This window comes from Gobio gobio (assembly GCF_949357685.1).
Source record: "Gobio gobio genome assembly, chromosome: 9".
NCBI lineage: Eukaryota > Metazoa > Chordata > Actinopteri > Cypriniformes > Gobionidae > Gobio > Gobio gobio.
The window spans coordinates 18,591,931-18,608,455 of NC_137115.1; the positions used below are offsets into that span (position 1 = coordinate 18,591,931).

Genomic DNA, 16,525 nt, shown 5'->3' on the forward strand with positions numbered 1-16,525 from the left:
CAGGTTTTGGGACATACTACTGCATCATAATTGCATCTTTAATGGATCGCTTGCCTGTGAATCATTCTGTCAAGGTTAATGTCCTCATATACAATTCCCAACAACTTATTGATTATTAATCACTCAAACCCCTTTATCTAAACCTCTCTACTTAAGTCATTAGAAATTTCCTTTCTCAAACCTGAACACTTGCCAACACCATTTCCAGAATATTTCTGATTTTTAAAGCATCTAGTTCCTTGTTCTGTAACCTTTTCTGAGCTAGACAAAATATAGGATTTTCTGTATCAAAGTCTAAACTTCCCTGTCCTTGGACATCAATGTGTCATTAATATCTAGATGTTGCCTAGAAAGAGTATTATTGTGTTTGTCAAGAACAGCAAGTCAAACATCTTCAGACTCCAGAAATGTAAACTTTTTTTCTTATTCTTGAATTTCGATTCAATAAGCTTTTCACATTAAGCACTAACCAGGATGTGGAGTTTCTCTCTCTCCATCGTCTTATTTTCCTTCACTTCATTCATGGTGCTGGATTGCCACTTCTGTTGTTGTACCTGGTCCTGAATTCTCTGAATCTGATAAGTGGAATTTCTGCAGACCTCTTCCTTTTCCAGGACCAATTTACAGAACTCTTCTTCCTTTAATGATTTTTCATTGATAACTTTAAGCAACTCCTGTTTGGTCAAATCATATTCCTCTTGAAGTTTATTGTATAGTTCATCCAGTTTCTGCATTTGTGACTGAGCAGCAAACGTGATTTGTTCCTTCTCATTTTGTTTTTCTCTGAGTTGTGTGATCTCTGAGGTTAATTGCTCTATTTGAAAGTTCAGTTGTGAAATGGTGTTTTCTAGTTCTGATGCACTACCTTGCAAGCACAGATACCTCTCTTTCTCCTGTGTCAATAAAGAATCCTTTTCATGAATGATGCTGATGAGATGGTTATTCTTCTCTTGTAAGTTCTGTAATTCTCCCTGAAACTTAGCAATTACGCCCATTTCTAATTTCAGTCTGGCTTCACATGACTCTGATTGTGCCAATAACGTTGTCTTAACCTGAGAAAACTCTTTATCTTTATTTAACAGCAAAACATCTTTGTCTTGCAAAGCTTTTTGCAAATTCTGGGTCTCTTCATGTAGCTCAGAGATCACTGTTATTTTCTGAGTGATTTGGTCCTCACTTTCCAACAGTTTGACCTGCATCTTATTTACATACATCTCCTGTGTTCTGAAAATGTCCTCTTTCTCATGCAGAGTGAGTTGTAAAGCTTCAAGTTGAGAGTGCTCTGTTTTGAACTGTTCTGCCAAAGATGCCAATTCGATCCTTTTGCTAGCCAATTCATTTTGTAGAGAAGTGATCATCTCTTGTTGTCTAAATATTTCTTCCATTGAATTCTTCAGTTCAGATTTAAATATAATATTTTGCTCATTCATTGCCTGAACACTATCCTGATATTCCACAACCTCAATTTGTTTTTGTCTCAACTCCTCATTTAATCTTACATTTTCTGTTAAATGCCTCTCTAAAGTGTCTTTTAAATTTGCATTATCAGATTCAAGCTTCACAATATTTGTATTCATGATACCAAGCTGACTAGTTAGTGAAAGCAGCGACTCGTTTCTTTTGTACAATTCCTCTGAGTGACTGTGGCATTCAAGATTTTTCTCTCTTATCGTGCTTTCTTTCGCTTCCAAGTCCCCTTTCAGAGAGTGTATCTCTTGTTGAAGGGTAAAAACAAGTTCTCTTTCATGACTAAGTTCCTTTTGTAGCAAAATGCATATATTTGATTCTTTCTGCAGCAGCGTGTCTTTCTCTGTCAGGCCTGATTTATGTTCAGTAGCTTGTTGTTGAAGTATGGATAGATGATCTTGCAAATTCTTGAGTTGGTTCTGATAAACTTCCATTTGTGTACTTTGGTCTGTTAAGATCTTTTCTTTTTCAAGGACAATGTGGTTGTATTGAATGACTTGAGAAGTGGAGGACTCAAGTTCTCTCCTAAGATGATCTACTTCCTCTTTGGTCTCCCTGAGACATTGTGAGAGGGCTACACATTCTGAAGACTTTTCCTGTAAGGCCTCAGCTCCAGACTGCTGTTTCTGTTGAATAACTTTGTATTCCTCTACTTGCAAAAGCAACTCTTCCTTGTGCTTAAGTAAACCTTCTATGATTTGACGGTTTTCCACATCTTGCGTTTCAAAAATCAAGATTTTGTTTTGTAAAGTCTCTCTCTCCTTGGTTGTTTCTGTGAGTGACTTCATCTGTTCATTCGTTTGTTTCTGAAGGTACTTGTTCTGTTCATCAAGACTGACAATTTTAGATGCAAGTTCTTCATTTTCTTTGAGAATTAATGCGACCTTGCTATTCATTTCAGACACAACCTGCGTCAGTGTAAACACTTCCTTTTGTTTCTCTTCAAACATTTCTTGTAATTGTTGAGTTTGTCTACTCAATGTCTCATGGAGTCTGACAACGGCATCTTTTTCCAACAAAATCTCACCCAGTGATTGCTTGCTTTGTTCAAGTTCTTTGTTCAATTCAGTTCCTCTGAAAGCTAGCTCTTCCTTTTCCCTCAACAAGTCTTCTATTGTTTTAACACTTTCTAACAGCTGCAGTTCAACTTCAGATATTTTGCTTAACAATCTTTTCTTTTCTTCTGAATCATCAGAAAGAGACTGGGCACTAGTCTCTATTTCCCTCTTTAATTGGCAATTGTTATTATTGAGACTTTTGACTTGTAAAAGCAAGTTGGAATTCTGAACTTGCACAGCTTGTATTTCCTCCTTAGCATTATCCAGAAGCTGCTTTTGCCTTGCAAGCTCCCCCAAATTCTGCTCAAGTGATTCTTGAAGTCTCTTGTTGTTATCGTTCACAGATTCAAAACTCTCAATTTTATCAGACAAATCCTTCTCAAGGTTTTCTTTGGCTTCATCTCGAACCTTGAGTTCTTTGTTAAATCTAGCCCTTTCTGCTAAGGTCTCCTCTTGAACAGTCTTCAGCTTCTGCTCCAATAAGAATATTATCTTTGACTTGTCTTGGACATCTTGCTTAAGCTGCTCTTGACATTCAACCTGCTCCTCAAGCTTTCTAGACAACATCAGAAGCTCACTTTTATGTTTGCTGACTTCACCAAGCAACTTGTGTTCCTCTTTGAGGAATTCTTTTTCATGCACTTGTTCTTTATCCAATAGGTGATCTTCTGGATTCATATTCAGCTTCTGTATTTCCTTGCGGAGATCCTGAATTGTTTTCTTATCCTCCTCTTTTTGCTTTGTGAAGTCTTTAATTTCACTACTCTTTGACTCCCCTTCTTTTTTCGCTATCTTCAAATCACTTTCAGTTCTCTTCAATTGTTCAATCAACTCAGGTATTAACACATTAAAGAACTGTTGGTCAGAAAGCTGTGGGTCTCTAAAGATTTGAACATCCTGTTCGACTTTAGTCAGCACATCCTCTTTGAGCTTCATTTCCTGTTTCAGTTCATGGATTTGCTCTGAATATTCTGCTGTGCTGGATGATAAAGCCAGTATTTCTTTTTCCTTGTCAGTGATGACATCGTGAAGTCTATCGATTTCCCGCTCACAGCTCTGCAAGTCATGAACCAGCTGTGCTCTTTCTTCCAGATGAGCTGTGTTCAGCCTGTCGAGATCATCGTTTGTTTGAACCAGATCACTCTGTAATGATTCTATAGTTGCCTCTTGTTTCTGCATCTGAAACAAGTAAATGGAATGGAATGTAACTTTGAAAAAAATTATAACTGTATAAATTTCGTCAAAATTGAATTTTCAATCTTGCACAAAAAAACAAACAAAATAAGACATGGGAGCCAGAGAACAATCATGTATGAAAGATGTTACCTTGTCTTTCAGTACACTATGTTTGAGTATCAGCTCTGCAACAGTTGATTTCATCTCCGAGTTTTCCTTCTCAAAGGTGCTGCATGTCTTTTTAACTTCAGCCAGCTGCATAGAAAGGTAGTCTCAATTACTCAGATGTGGTTTAAAAATCGCATGTGTCACTCATATCTTCAATGTGTTACACTGATATTGATGCTTCAGTCTGTACTAAAAGTTTAAAAAACTAAAGGATATATTATATTCTAAATGCAAGAACGTCTTTAAAAGCTCTACAATGCTTGTAAAATCATATACCTATGTTAATACAGTTAGCAAATGATTTATATTCTGCATGAGTGGTGAAGAAGAGGAGTTATTTTATTTTGTTTTATTTATTTATTTATTTGTTTGTTGAGATTGCAATTACTGGACATGCATACATTCAGGGTTTGAAATTAACACATGCCAACCTGCCAAATGCAGGTAGAAATCAATTGTGGCGGGTAACGCTGTCAAATCATTAGCCAATTTGGCGGGCTACGTATTATGTTTACTCACTTTGCTGGGGAAGTTCGTCTAAGCCAAATCTGCACAGTCATCATGATATATTAAATACAGTGTATTGTGCGGAATCTGTGCATATCTGGCTTACTTGAACATACACGTCACTACGCAACAAATAACAGCACGCTTGTTAATTTGCATTTGCATTGAAGCAATAGAGAAGATAAAACAACAACAACAAAAAAAAAATAATAATAATCTGCCGATATTTGACTGGGGTAACTAACCCCAGTAAAAAAAGGAAAGACCCCCCAAGCAACTAAGGAAACCAAGAAAATAAATTTAGAAGGAAAACGCGGATCACGAGTGGCTCATCTTTACAAACTAATGTATAATGAGGAAAAACACTAAACAAACAATTTTGTACTGTATTGATCTGTCCACCTAATATACATTTTTGGTGAAAACAATGAGTATGAAAGAGGAAGGGAGGAGATTGGCTGGATGACAGGAATAAGAAATAAATGTATGAAATCCAAATTTTATAATATATATACAATGTGTGACATATTTAATCAGTTTTTTTTGTTGTTTTGTTTCAAAATTTTGTTTGGCTAGTAGAAGTTCTGAATGGACGATAACTTAGTAGCCAAATTGGCCGCTGAGTGAAAAAGTTAAATTTCAAACCCCATACATTTATTGTCAACTTGAAATATATGTGACCAACTACTGAAATGGAGCTCAATACATATCCAATAATATAGTCCCCAAAATAGATGTCATCTTGTTAAATATATACACATTATTAATATAGAGTTCACAACTACCTACATTGTGTTCAGTTTGAAGCAGTTTATCAGCTGTGTCTTGGTGTTGTTTTTCTTTTGTCTCTAAAGCCTCCCTCAGACTGTCAATACATTCCAGTTTTTCTGAGGTTCTGGCAAGTGTGTGCTCCTTTTCCATGAGTGAGGACTCCAGACACTCCTGTGTGCTGCTTAGTCTGTCAACAGATGTGTTAAGAAATTATTTATATGGCTTTTAAAAAACAACATTTATAAATTACAATGTTGAAGGCGGGACACACCAAGACAATAGTCGGCCGTCAGACAATGTCAGGACGTTTTTGGGATTATTTTTTCCGGTGTGTTTTGCACCGTTGGCTCTTGTCAGGCCGTCTGGGTTTTCAGCATGTTGAATTGGTGTGGGCCGTTGGTGAGAGAGAGAGATAACTCTGATTGGCTGTTCAGCTTAGCGAATGAGTCAGTGCAGGAGAATAAAAACGAAAGTGATGAAAGCGAGCAAAGAAGTCAATACAGTACAGAGAGATAGCTGTTATATTTGACCTCAGCTGAGCATTCGAATCATAGACTGAAAAAAGATGGACGACGACCTTTCACTATATTCTATTGGACAAAAGTGAAGCCACCAATGTCAGAATATGGCACTGACATATTGCGCTGATTTGGGACCAGAGTCCGTGCAGTAAAGAGCAGGAAGTAGAGCGGTAATAACAATCCAATCTCAACAGCTCAGAGAAGCTGTCAATCACGGCTGTCAATCATGATGTCACACCCCCTTTTCATAGTATCAAATAACTAACTAAAACCATCTTTGGAAAAAAATTATTGCTTAGTTTGTCTCGCGTCACATTAGAATACATGGAGGGGGCAGGGATTATGACCTATACTGGGACCAACCACATGAGGGCAATTGAGAAGCTTTGGCTTCACTTTTCAGTACGTTTGCTGATTCAAATGCACAAATATTTTCATAATAACATGAGCTGACTGGATTGAAGATCGTGATTGATATTCACAATGGTAAGCAAGTGCTGCTTTGTTTACTGTTGAATTCGAAACTAGACTATTGATACCTACTGATATTTACTTACACGCAGGCACAGAACGCACACGTTAGTTGACAGTCGTCTTTAGTCCTTTTGGTGTGTTCAAGCGCAGCTTTTGGCCGAGACCCACCTGACAAGAGGTCTCAAGTTCTTTGAAGTTGGTTTGGTGTGTCCCGGGCTTTACAGATAAGAATCTTGGAATTTTTCTGTAATTAGGCACCCAAAAGCTCATTTTAAAGCTTACCCTTTGAGTTGTTTGTTCAGACTGGTGATGAGCAGCTGATGCTTTTCTGCGTCTTTAATCTGCTGACTACGAAGGCTGACGATCTGTGCCTGCAGACGCTCAGACTCATTCTAACAAATAAGAAGACAGATCATAAAAATACAAGCAAAACAGCAAAAATGCACCCCACGGCACAACTGCATTTCATGTCTGTATAGACAAACGTGGCTTAACCTAGGGCTGCACAATAATGAAAAAAATATGAAGTGCTCATTATTGCTCTTGAATATTGTTATTGCAAAACAAAAAAACTGATCCTTGAAGTGGACCAAGAGGTGAACCAAGTGAAAAAGGACAGAGATCTCTACGTTCGCACTGTCCCTGACTTATATCCTTATTGGTCTCAGACCTCTGTGATCATACTGTTGCTTTTTGGACCAAGTCTAATATAATGGTTGATGGCTGTACGCTCCAAAATTCGACCCCATTCACTTACCTCTGTGAAGTTGGCATAAAACTAAATAATTCCCAAAACAATACCATTCATTTGTGCTACGTATGTGCTGAATTTGTGCCGCAAAAACGAACGTTTTCATCTAAATCGCACAGTATCAAAGTATTGTTTGTTTGTGCCGTCAAAATCAACACTATCCATTTCCCCTCCTTAGAAATAACAAATATCATACCGGATCTGTGATGTCACTCACCACCCCATTCCGTTCAAATTGCCCCAAACTGGTGCCATTCGTTGGGCTCGATTTGGGCCAGTTGTGCAGTTAAAAAAAATCCTTGTATCTACGACTTCTTAAATATAACAGAAAAACCTTTATACGAACAGTTACATCACTTTCCACCAGAGGCAGACAGTACTGAAGTATTTTTACTCTGCTTAAGTAAATTTTTCAAGTGTCTGTTTTTTTTTTATTTTACTTTTACAACATTCCAAAGCATAATATTGTACTTTTTTACTTACATTTCCTATTGAATATCATTTAATAATTAATTACATTAAAAATGTAGTACTTTCTTTCTTTTACTCAGGTAAAAGTAATTCAAAGCTTTACTTGAGTACAAGAAAGAAAGTACTACATTTTTAATGTAAGTATTAAAGGTTAAAAAAAAAATAGTGCAGTAAAAAGTACGACATTATGCTTTTGGAATGTAGTGAAGTAAAAGCTTCCCAAAGAAAAAACACAGATAAAGTACATATACTTGTAAAAATGTACTTGAGTAGAAAGTAAACATACTTCACTACTGTCCACCTCTGCTTTCCAACCCATGTTGTCTAAATCATTCCAAACTGGTTTTCGTTTTTTTGGGCTTGATTTGAGTGGCTTTATTCCATTAAAATGAACATTGTATTTATCCGCCCCTCTTGGAAATAACATACAATTCTGGAGCTGTGACGTCACTCTCCACCCCATGCTGTCCAAATCATTCCAAACCAGTGCCATACGTTTGTGCTCGATTTGTGAGCACAAACTTGATGAAGTCACTTATTGTCAGTGACTTCATCAAGCTCCAAATCCAATACTCATCATGGACTGTATTTGTTGACGTGATTCACTTGTTGGAAAATTCTCAGTGTGTGTATAAAATACTTTAAAACATTGTTAGCATGACGGAAGATATTGCGACTTAATACTATAGCTACATTGCTGTCTGCGTTCTTCTTGATTTTAATGGTACAAACATCAAGTACACTGAACGATACCGGTTTGGTGCGATTTAGACAAAATGGTGTGAAGAGTGAAGTCACAACTCACAAATTATCTGGAGAAGGAAAATAGTTACAGTGCTTTAACAGCACAAACGAATGGTACAGGTTTGGAGAGATTTAAACAACATGGGGTGGAGAGTGGCGTCACACAACCAAAAAAATAATGTTAAATATACCAAGCACAAACTTTCTTTTTTGCGGCACAAATCGAATGGAACGAATGGCATAGTTTTGGGGATTATTTCACTTTATGGGGTGCCAACTTCACGGAGGTCATTCACCTACGTTTTAAGTGCTGCACTATAACCCTGATATTTATTTTATTACTTTGTAAAACAACATTGCTAGAAATGTTGTAGACTGAGTATAACTTTGAACATGGAATATTCCTATATATTTGTAAGTAATGTATTATTAAATGTATGTGATGGTAACCTTCATGTTTATTGTATGGAGACCAAATTAGGGAGAAGGGTGTCCGTTTATTTTTTACCATGTTTTCTTTTGTTTTATAGTCAGCTAAGAAGGTAAGATTATGTTGTCTATTTTTATAGCAAGAGGTGAAACCATAGCTAGTTGACTACTTTTTGTGTCTAAATAAATGTACTTAATTTATTCCATTTCATGCCTAAGAGTATGCGTGTATAGATAACATTTTTCAATTGAGAAATGAGATTCCGGGCACTTAAGTCTGAGTTTGAGGTGCTCTACGTTCTGAACCTTTTATTTTCTTGTCTCTTAGCAAGCTGTGGTGGATCCATTTTCTTGCACTGTATCATAAATCCTTCGGTATAAATTATTTACTTTTTCTTGTTTTCCTTGAATTATATTTATTGCACAACACAATGTTGACTCTAGCATAGAAATATTCATAATTCTGCTATGCTGAAAATACAGAATTGTGTTAGTAACAGATGCCTGTACAATGACACAATACATAGTGTACATGATAAAAGCAAATATTCACTCCATTACATTATTTAACATACATTATGTTCAGTATTACATAAAGTAGTTTAATAATATAATTAAATATCTCACATGCTTAAAACGAATCTGGAATTGGAATGACAACAGACTAATGCATGTCGTGAATTAATCATTTGGAGAGATCTGCTAGCCGAAGCAGTATAGCTGATTTGTATGGAGGCATCTGATGAACAAAATAATGGGAATTCACAAATCGAAAAAACAACTGTCAATCGCACCAGGGCACGGTATAAGGCAACCATTTCTAGTCTGAGTACGCCCTAAATGGTCACATTAGTCCTCTTGTCAGGATGAGAAAAATGTTTAAATCTGTGAATAAATTATATACAGAAAGTGAGCTAAGTACACAATTTGTACACAAAACTGGCCACTAAGTACATGTGCTCAATGCTGCAAAAAACCTTGATGCAACTGAATTAGTCCTAAATAGAATATTATAATATTTACAGTTTACAATTAGCTTGTGGCAGCCATAAACATAAATCACAATTATATTTTTTGATTATTTGTGCAGCCCTAGCTTAACTCAAAACTGTTAAAAACCACTACACACCCTGTGTGTGAACTGCACACATATTTACAGTGTAAAGAGGACGGTGATAAAACCAGTACAAAGAGAAGGTTCCACGATCAGACGTGCTTTTGGAAGCTTACACAAACATAAACAAACCTGAGATGTGGACAATGCTTGATCGCCATCTATACCAAACGTTGCCTGCATTAGAGGATGGTTACATATAGTTCACTCAATATACAGGCAATTAACTGGCTGTTACCAAATTATACATCATACAAAGAAAGATTCAACAAGATTTCAAAAACAAATTTGGATCACTTTATTTTCTGAAAATCAAAAAATCTGCTTCTTTTTTTAGGGGGAAAAAGCTCAAACTGACCTTTTCGATAAGCCCCGGCACTTAATATTAATAACAAAACAACCTATTTTGTCAACCTATTATCTTGTGAGATTTTGTAGGTCTGTGTTTTCCTTGGGATAGTTTTCACTGTAATTTTACAGAGATGATCTAAAAATATGGTAAATGTTGCTGAAGCCTGTAACATTGTCCTGAAAAGCTATACTGTTAATAACTTTACAAACAGTCAGAAAAAAAAATAGCACAAAATTTTATCTTCATGGGTACAACAGCTTGTCACTGTACCCTATGTACCTTCTTTACCTTGAAAGGATGTTTAGTACCTTAAGTAACATGTACCCTCAAGGTAGAATATCTACTCGACTTATGGTACTACTATGAACACTTCAGGGGTAAATGAAGTACTAAAGTCTCCTTTCCCCAAAAAAATCTGACTGTTCGAGAGTGTCCAATGAATATATATCTAAGAATTTTGAATTCCCAGTATTACTCAGTTGATTTTATTGTATCCGAGATCAATCAGATGTTTTTGCATTTAATGCAGTTGACCTATATCAAATGCTCATTTGCTCTCGCCTGTTTAGTCACCTGTTGCAATGCTTGTATTTTGGGTGATGTGTGAATTTCAATGAGATATGCACATCTTTACAAAGAGGATCAGAATACAATTTTCAGCAATTAACAACTTTAACTCTAAATCAGTAGTTCCCAAACATAAATGAATGGCAAAACCCCTGGGTTTTGAACTATAAAAGGTCAAAAACATGACATCGATCCAACCAAATTACCTCATCTTTTGCAGCCAAAACCGGCTGCATCCACACAAGCAGCATGCATATGATAAGTTGTGTGCTGAGAATGCTGCCTAAGCAAATCACGTTACATTACTGCCGTTCTCAACAATGTACCTTTGTAAAAGTGGGGATTTAGCACTTACTAATATGAAGAAAAAATATAAACACAGAATGTGCATAGAGATCGATTAAAGACTCAAACTCTTTTCGATACAAATACAAAAACATACCCCTTGTGAGATCTTGTTTTTGAAGATGTTATCAAGAATGCAATTTTTCCCAAATATCCACACGATTGCAAATGTTTGATATTGATTTCATATAAACCATTTCAACATTGATTTCAACCAACAAAAGGGTAATATTAAGTGATTTTAAACAGTATTGTTTGCTCTGTTTTGTTACAAAAGTAATAGTTCCAACGAAAATCACAGGAGAACTACAACACACAGCAGTGTTTTTTTAACAAATTTGTAGCTTTGAACATATCATGAGAGATTTAATTACCTATTCATATAAATATGATCTTACTTGTTTTGTTACTGAATGAATGAAGGACTCAAATGTCTCACTCATTAAGACAGTGACTTACCGCCATCTACTGCAGTTAGTTAAATATTTAAAAGTATCACTTTACTTTTACCATCATTACATATTTCTCCATTAAACATTTACTTTTATTTAAAACATTATTTATATATAAAATTATTTTCAAAATCAATTAAAGGGGGCAAATATCTTCACTTAATGGAAAAGGCGTGACTGCTGTCCAAGTGGACGAGTAGGAGTATACATAAACACTCTAAAAAGTTTGGGAACCACTGTTCTAAATTATACCACAAACAAAACTAATGTATATCACCAGTGGCCTGTTGCACAGGTTTCAGTTGCTTCCCAGGTAAGTTCGAGATCAGTTTGAGCAAACTCTGGTTTTTCAGGCTCAAGAAGGTGGATTGGTTTATAGCAGTGTTGATCACCATAGTAACTTACACTACACGGCTAACCTGCTCTAGAGCAGGTTTTATTCTGGGTTAGAGATCGCAAACCCAAACTGGACCAATCAGCTGCAAGTAAAGATGCAATAAAGCCACACCCCTGTCTCTCTCGTTCCAAATTAAAGTCCCAGTGAACCGGAAGTTGCAACTGACTTTATTTCAGTGCTGTGACGTATTTCCAAGTGAAACGGAATATTGAATAGAGGGCAGGGTTTTACTTCAGCGCTCCTCCTCTCCATCTCGCGCTCATAGCAGACTAATGGATGGAGGGGAGTGTTTAAGGATATTCAAACCCAAGCCGTCACACAGTCGTCATCGGAAAGGGAACGCCATTCAAGACCGGAAGTTATGTTTCAAATTTTGATTAAAGATTACCACGGCAAACAATTTTTTTCTGTGTATTAACTTGCACGGATTAGTTGTTCACCCTAAGACCTGTAATGTGGGCTAACAAATTAAATAAGATCGATTTTGATTTCATGAGGACTTTAAAGCAGTTTAAAGTGAAAAAACTTTAGAGACAAAATTGCTCATCTTTTGGTGCTAATGATTTATTATATTTAAATTATTTGAATTATAATTACTTTTAATACATATAATATATTCATATAATTATTATATTAATTGACAAGTAGCCAAATATTAATATAAATATAATACATACATTCATAATTCTTTTAAACAACGTGTATTCATTTGAGCTCTTTGTGAACCTATATAGGCTTATTTCTTTGATTCACATCATGCATTGATATAGTCAGATATTTTTTCAGCTTTCACCTTCTCAAACTTTTGCTGTAGCAGCATTGTTTATTCCTGCTTTGTTAACGCATTTAATTTCATGATAATTTTCTTCAGAAGAGAAGTGAATTGCACCGTCTCTCTTGCGAGAAGTGAATCAAACGGACACAATGATTGGCTGTTTGCTGCACGTGTCACACTTTCAGGTGCATGTGCTTCAGAGTTAATCGCAAACTCTGGATTAAACCTGAGTTGACAGAGAACGTTTATACCAAGCTTTGAGAGACCGTTGAACTTTATCTAAACCAGGTTATCTGGATTTGTCAACTCTAAACCTACTCTGAAACTCAGAGTTTGTTCAGCTAGCTTCATGCAACAGCCCTCAGAGAGCACTTTGGATGCAACATCTTCGTTTGGATGTTGCCATTTTTGTAATAAATGATCATAATTACACTTGTCTTTTGTTAAATCGGTTGGGATGTATCGCTTCTGCGTTCACACCGCCGCCGGCGAGAGCGTCAAAGTGGCCGGAAGTCATTCATTTTCAATGGGAGCCCGGCAGCGAGCTCCGGCGAGAGCGGCGCGGCGTGTCTTGGACGATTTGGGCGTCGAGGAGAGTTGAAATCAGGTCAACTTTATGGAAATGAGCTATGACGCAGTTCGGCGGCAACTGGCGGCAACCAATGGGAATGTAGTAGTGCTCCGCTTGAGAGGATTCCAGAGAACGCAGTGCTGTAAACTTTGGTTCTGTCCACATTAGTTCCCAAGCAAAATAGAGGAGAGGTTGATCATTGCTGGTGTGGCGGGTTTGATAAGAAGACGCGCAACATTAGTTATACACCACACAAATTGCTTTCAATTGGTTTATTTCGTTAGCAAACATGTAACTATAATTGTTAAGTTCTTTCCATCGATCTGCTTTTTTTTTACTTTCACATTTAAATGATTTCATGAGGTTATATTATACGGTTATACCCTACCTGTGGTCAGTCTGCACAAACGCCGATGAACATGATTGTTTGCTTTGCAGCCCCTTTAAATGCAGTTTTAAAAAAGACCAAGCATTCGATATACGTCAGAGCGGCAGCGCGTCCACGAATCTTTCTACAGCGTCGATGGCAGGGCGGCCAGAGCGAAGTTTGACGCTCTCGCTGACGACGGTGTGAACGCACAGTTATAGGAAGTAGGGCTGTCACGATATTAATTTTTCACACCATGGTTATTGTGGCCAAAATAATTCACAATGTCAATATATCGCGATATCTATAGAAACCTTGGGGGAAAAGTTATCACATTAATTTTTACTTTGTTTATTTCGTTTTTCTTTTTTACCCAACGAACATAATTGGATACTGATAAACACAGGGCACATGCATCTTCTTTGAAGCTCCCTTTGAAATAACGAGAGAAAATACTGTGAAGTTCAACACTATGATAAATAAATATTAATATCAAAACTGATACTTTAACCTGTTAACTTGTGACTCTTTTTTAAACTCTTTAACCTATCGTTGCGCCAGCGTCAATGAAGAAGTCATATAGTAAGCGCGCTGCTAATTCAGTTTTAATGTGTGCTGAGCAGCCGCAGATGAGACATTAAGTGCAAGGCACTGCAGTTTTTCTGGATCAGTTTTAATTAGGGCTGAACGATTAATTGCATTTGCGATATGATAAAACACAATTTCCTAACAAAGGCTGCGATTACAGTCTGGTCACGTGACACGCGAGAGTAAAGTCTGCAGAAGAAGCATCAACTTAACACGTTACACGTATCATAAGCCTGGCCTAAAAGAAAAAAAACATTTGTGTTTAATCTATCTCATATTGTGTTGGTCATACTATAGGCTACAATAGAGGAGGGAGAAAAGATTCTCTCTCCAATGCTTCTAAGCTTAGATTTTAACTGCATGTGCGCGGTGGCGCTGCGTGTTTTTTCCAAAATCGTTCAGCCCTAGTATTAATCGTGTAACAGATTTGAACAAAAAAAAAATTTGCGCTACGAACAGGCTTTATTGGCCATGACTAGACTGCAAATACAAATATATAGATTATGTAAATAGACATTGATTAATTAAAAGAAACTGTGAGATGTGCTGCACTGGTGGAAACAACATGAGACTATGATACCGCGACCGTCAGACTGGCTCTGACTGGTGTTCATAGTCTGGACCAGCAGTAGCAGCAGCGAGCGTTCCTTCAGCACAGCTGCAAGAGTTACGGCCTTTTTACACCTGGTCACTTAATTCGTTTTATCTGATCAGATATCTATCATATTGTGAAAATATCAGGAGTAAATGTCTTCTGAAATTCTTTTGAGGCGGATTTGAATCCGATCACTCAAACAAATCAATTCAGAAGGTGGTCAGGGACGCATTTAAGACGAAACTGGACAAGTGTGAATGCATTTGGTTGTTTAAACCACATATATACATTTTACTCTTGGCAAATTGTTAAAAATAAACGTGTGAGAGATTGTTATAGGCTATATATGACATGCAACACGCATCACCGCAAATTAGTTGCCTATCATTAAAGCATTAAGCCAACACGCAAACGACCACTAGTGAAACTGAAAGTAGCCCGTCTCAGATGCTCAAAAACACAATCATCTTCATTAAAACTAATGAGACTAAATGCTCTTACCGGTGCTTAGGTCGCTCTTTCTCCTATTGTGGCCTTTGATCTTGAAATTAGAAGATGATAAATAAAATACAGCTCAAATATTTTGCTTTCGTTGACGTGAACTCGTTAAATTTGCATAGCCTAGCGAGGGAATTGAAAATCGGATTTATATTCATTTTTCGGAGAGGTGTAAGGTAAGACAACCTGCACGCTTTTTTTTTTTCATTTTGTTTATTCGTTTAGATTGTATAGCCCGTTTTGTTTGTGAGCGCCGTTGCGAGACGCAGCAGACTGCGTCAGCTTGTCAAAAATGCTTTACTGTGGTAGTGATAGTAAACACGTTTAAACGAACGTGATATGCTTGAAGTGTTTAATATTTATGGATTTTATTATAGGCAAGACAAGTCAAGTGTGGATTTGAGAGGATAAATTGATCAAACATGTGGTTAACTCACTGTCGGCTGCTTGGTTGTTACTTTAAAAAACAAAAACTTTAATTTAACAAACAAAAATTGCTCCAAAAAAAATTCTAAATTAACTTAATAAAGAAACGAAACGAAATATATCTACTTTGACATTAAAAACAAAGCTGAACAATTTTTATGGCTGCAACATTGTGTAGCCTAATAGGGAGGGAGAAAAGAAAAACACGGCCTCCAGTCAGACTCGGGACACTGGAGTATTTTCGTGTCATGTTATCATAAGAGTCATATTCATTTTAAATATTGTGGTTATCGCCAATACAGGTATATTGTCACACCCTAAATTAACACAATGCTGTTATTTCGTGCTTTGAATATCACGGTTATCGTCAACACCGGTATATTGCGACACCCCTAGTTAAATAAAGTGACTAGGCATGATTAATTTCCACTTTACTTAATTATTTCTAAGGCAATTCAATCCAATAATTTCTCTCTGCATGATTTACAGCAGCAGTAACCAAGGGAGCAGGCTTAGCAAAAGGTCAGTTGGCAAGCAGTGTAATTGTTGGGGCTTATAACGATAGTGCTTTAATACGTACGGTCCAAAGAGTTTCTGTGTACCTGTAGTATTTCAATGCGAGCCTGAAGTTGCAGACGGTCCTCTAGATCTTGGCATTGTTTTTCAAGGACCAAAATCTGCTCCTGCAGCTGGTTTCTCTCCAGTTCAAGCTCCTCGACAACAGACCTCAAACCATCTAAACAAGTGAAGAAAAAAAAAATATATGTATAGAAATTATTTTATATTATATTATAATATATATATAACAAATATATATATATATATATATATAAAATCCACATGAATGACAATTAAAAGGAATGTATTGATTAATACATTTTACATTAGTTCTCACCTCTTTCACCAATCATATTTTATTTTGTGTTACAATATTTAAAGGC

At 36.6% G+C, this 16,525-nt stretch overlaps 1 protein-coding gene across 4 annotated transcripts in view; it reads right to left on the reverse strand.

Moving 5' to 3' along the window:
• The window catches only part of LOC307131874 (uncharacterized protein), a 51,054-nt gene that overhangs the window by 13,578 nt on the left and 20,951 nt on the right, over positions 1-16,525 (reverse strand). For 2 of the 4 annotated variants that reach the window (XM_079825877.1, XM_079825876.1), the window contains exons 11-16: positions 16,187-16,320; positions 9,784-9,828; positions 6,425-6,534; positions 5,166-5,334; positions 3,852-3,956; positions 471-3,704 (exon numbers count right to left, since the gene is read on the reverse strand). In XM_079825877.1, coding sequence (XP_079682003.1) covers positions 471-3,704; positions 3,852-3,956; positions 5,166-5,334; positions 6,425-6,534; positions 9,784-9,828; positions 16,187-16,320 — 3,797 coding nt within the window. The remainder of the gene's footprint in view (positions 1-470; positions 3,705-3,851; positions 3,957-5,165; positions 5,335-6,424; positions 6,535-9,783; positions 9,829-16,186; positions 16,321-16,525) is intronic. The other 2 variants (XM_079825879.1, XM_079825878.1) reach the window with 1 other exon arrangement.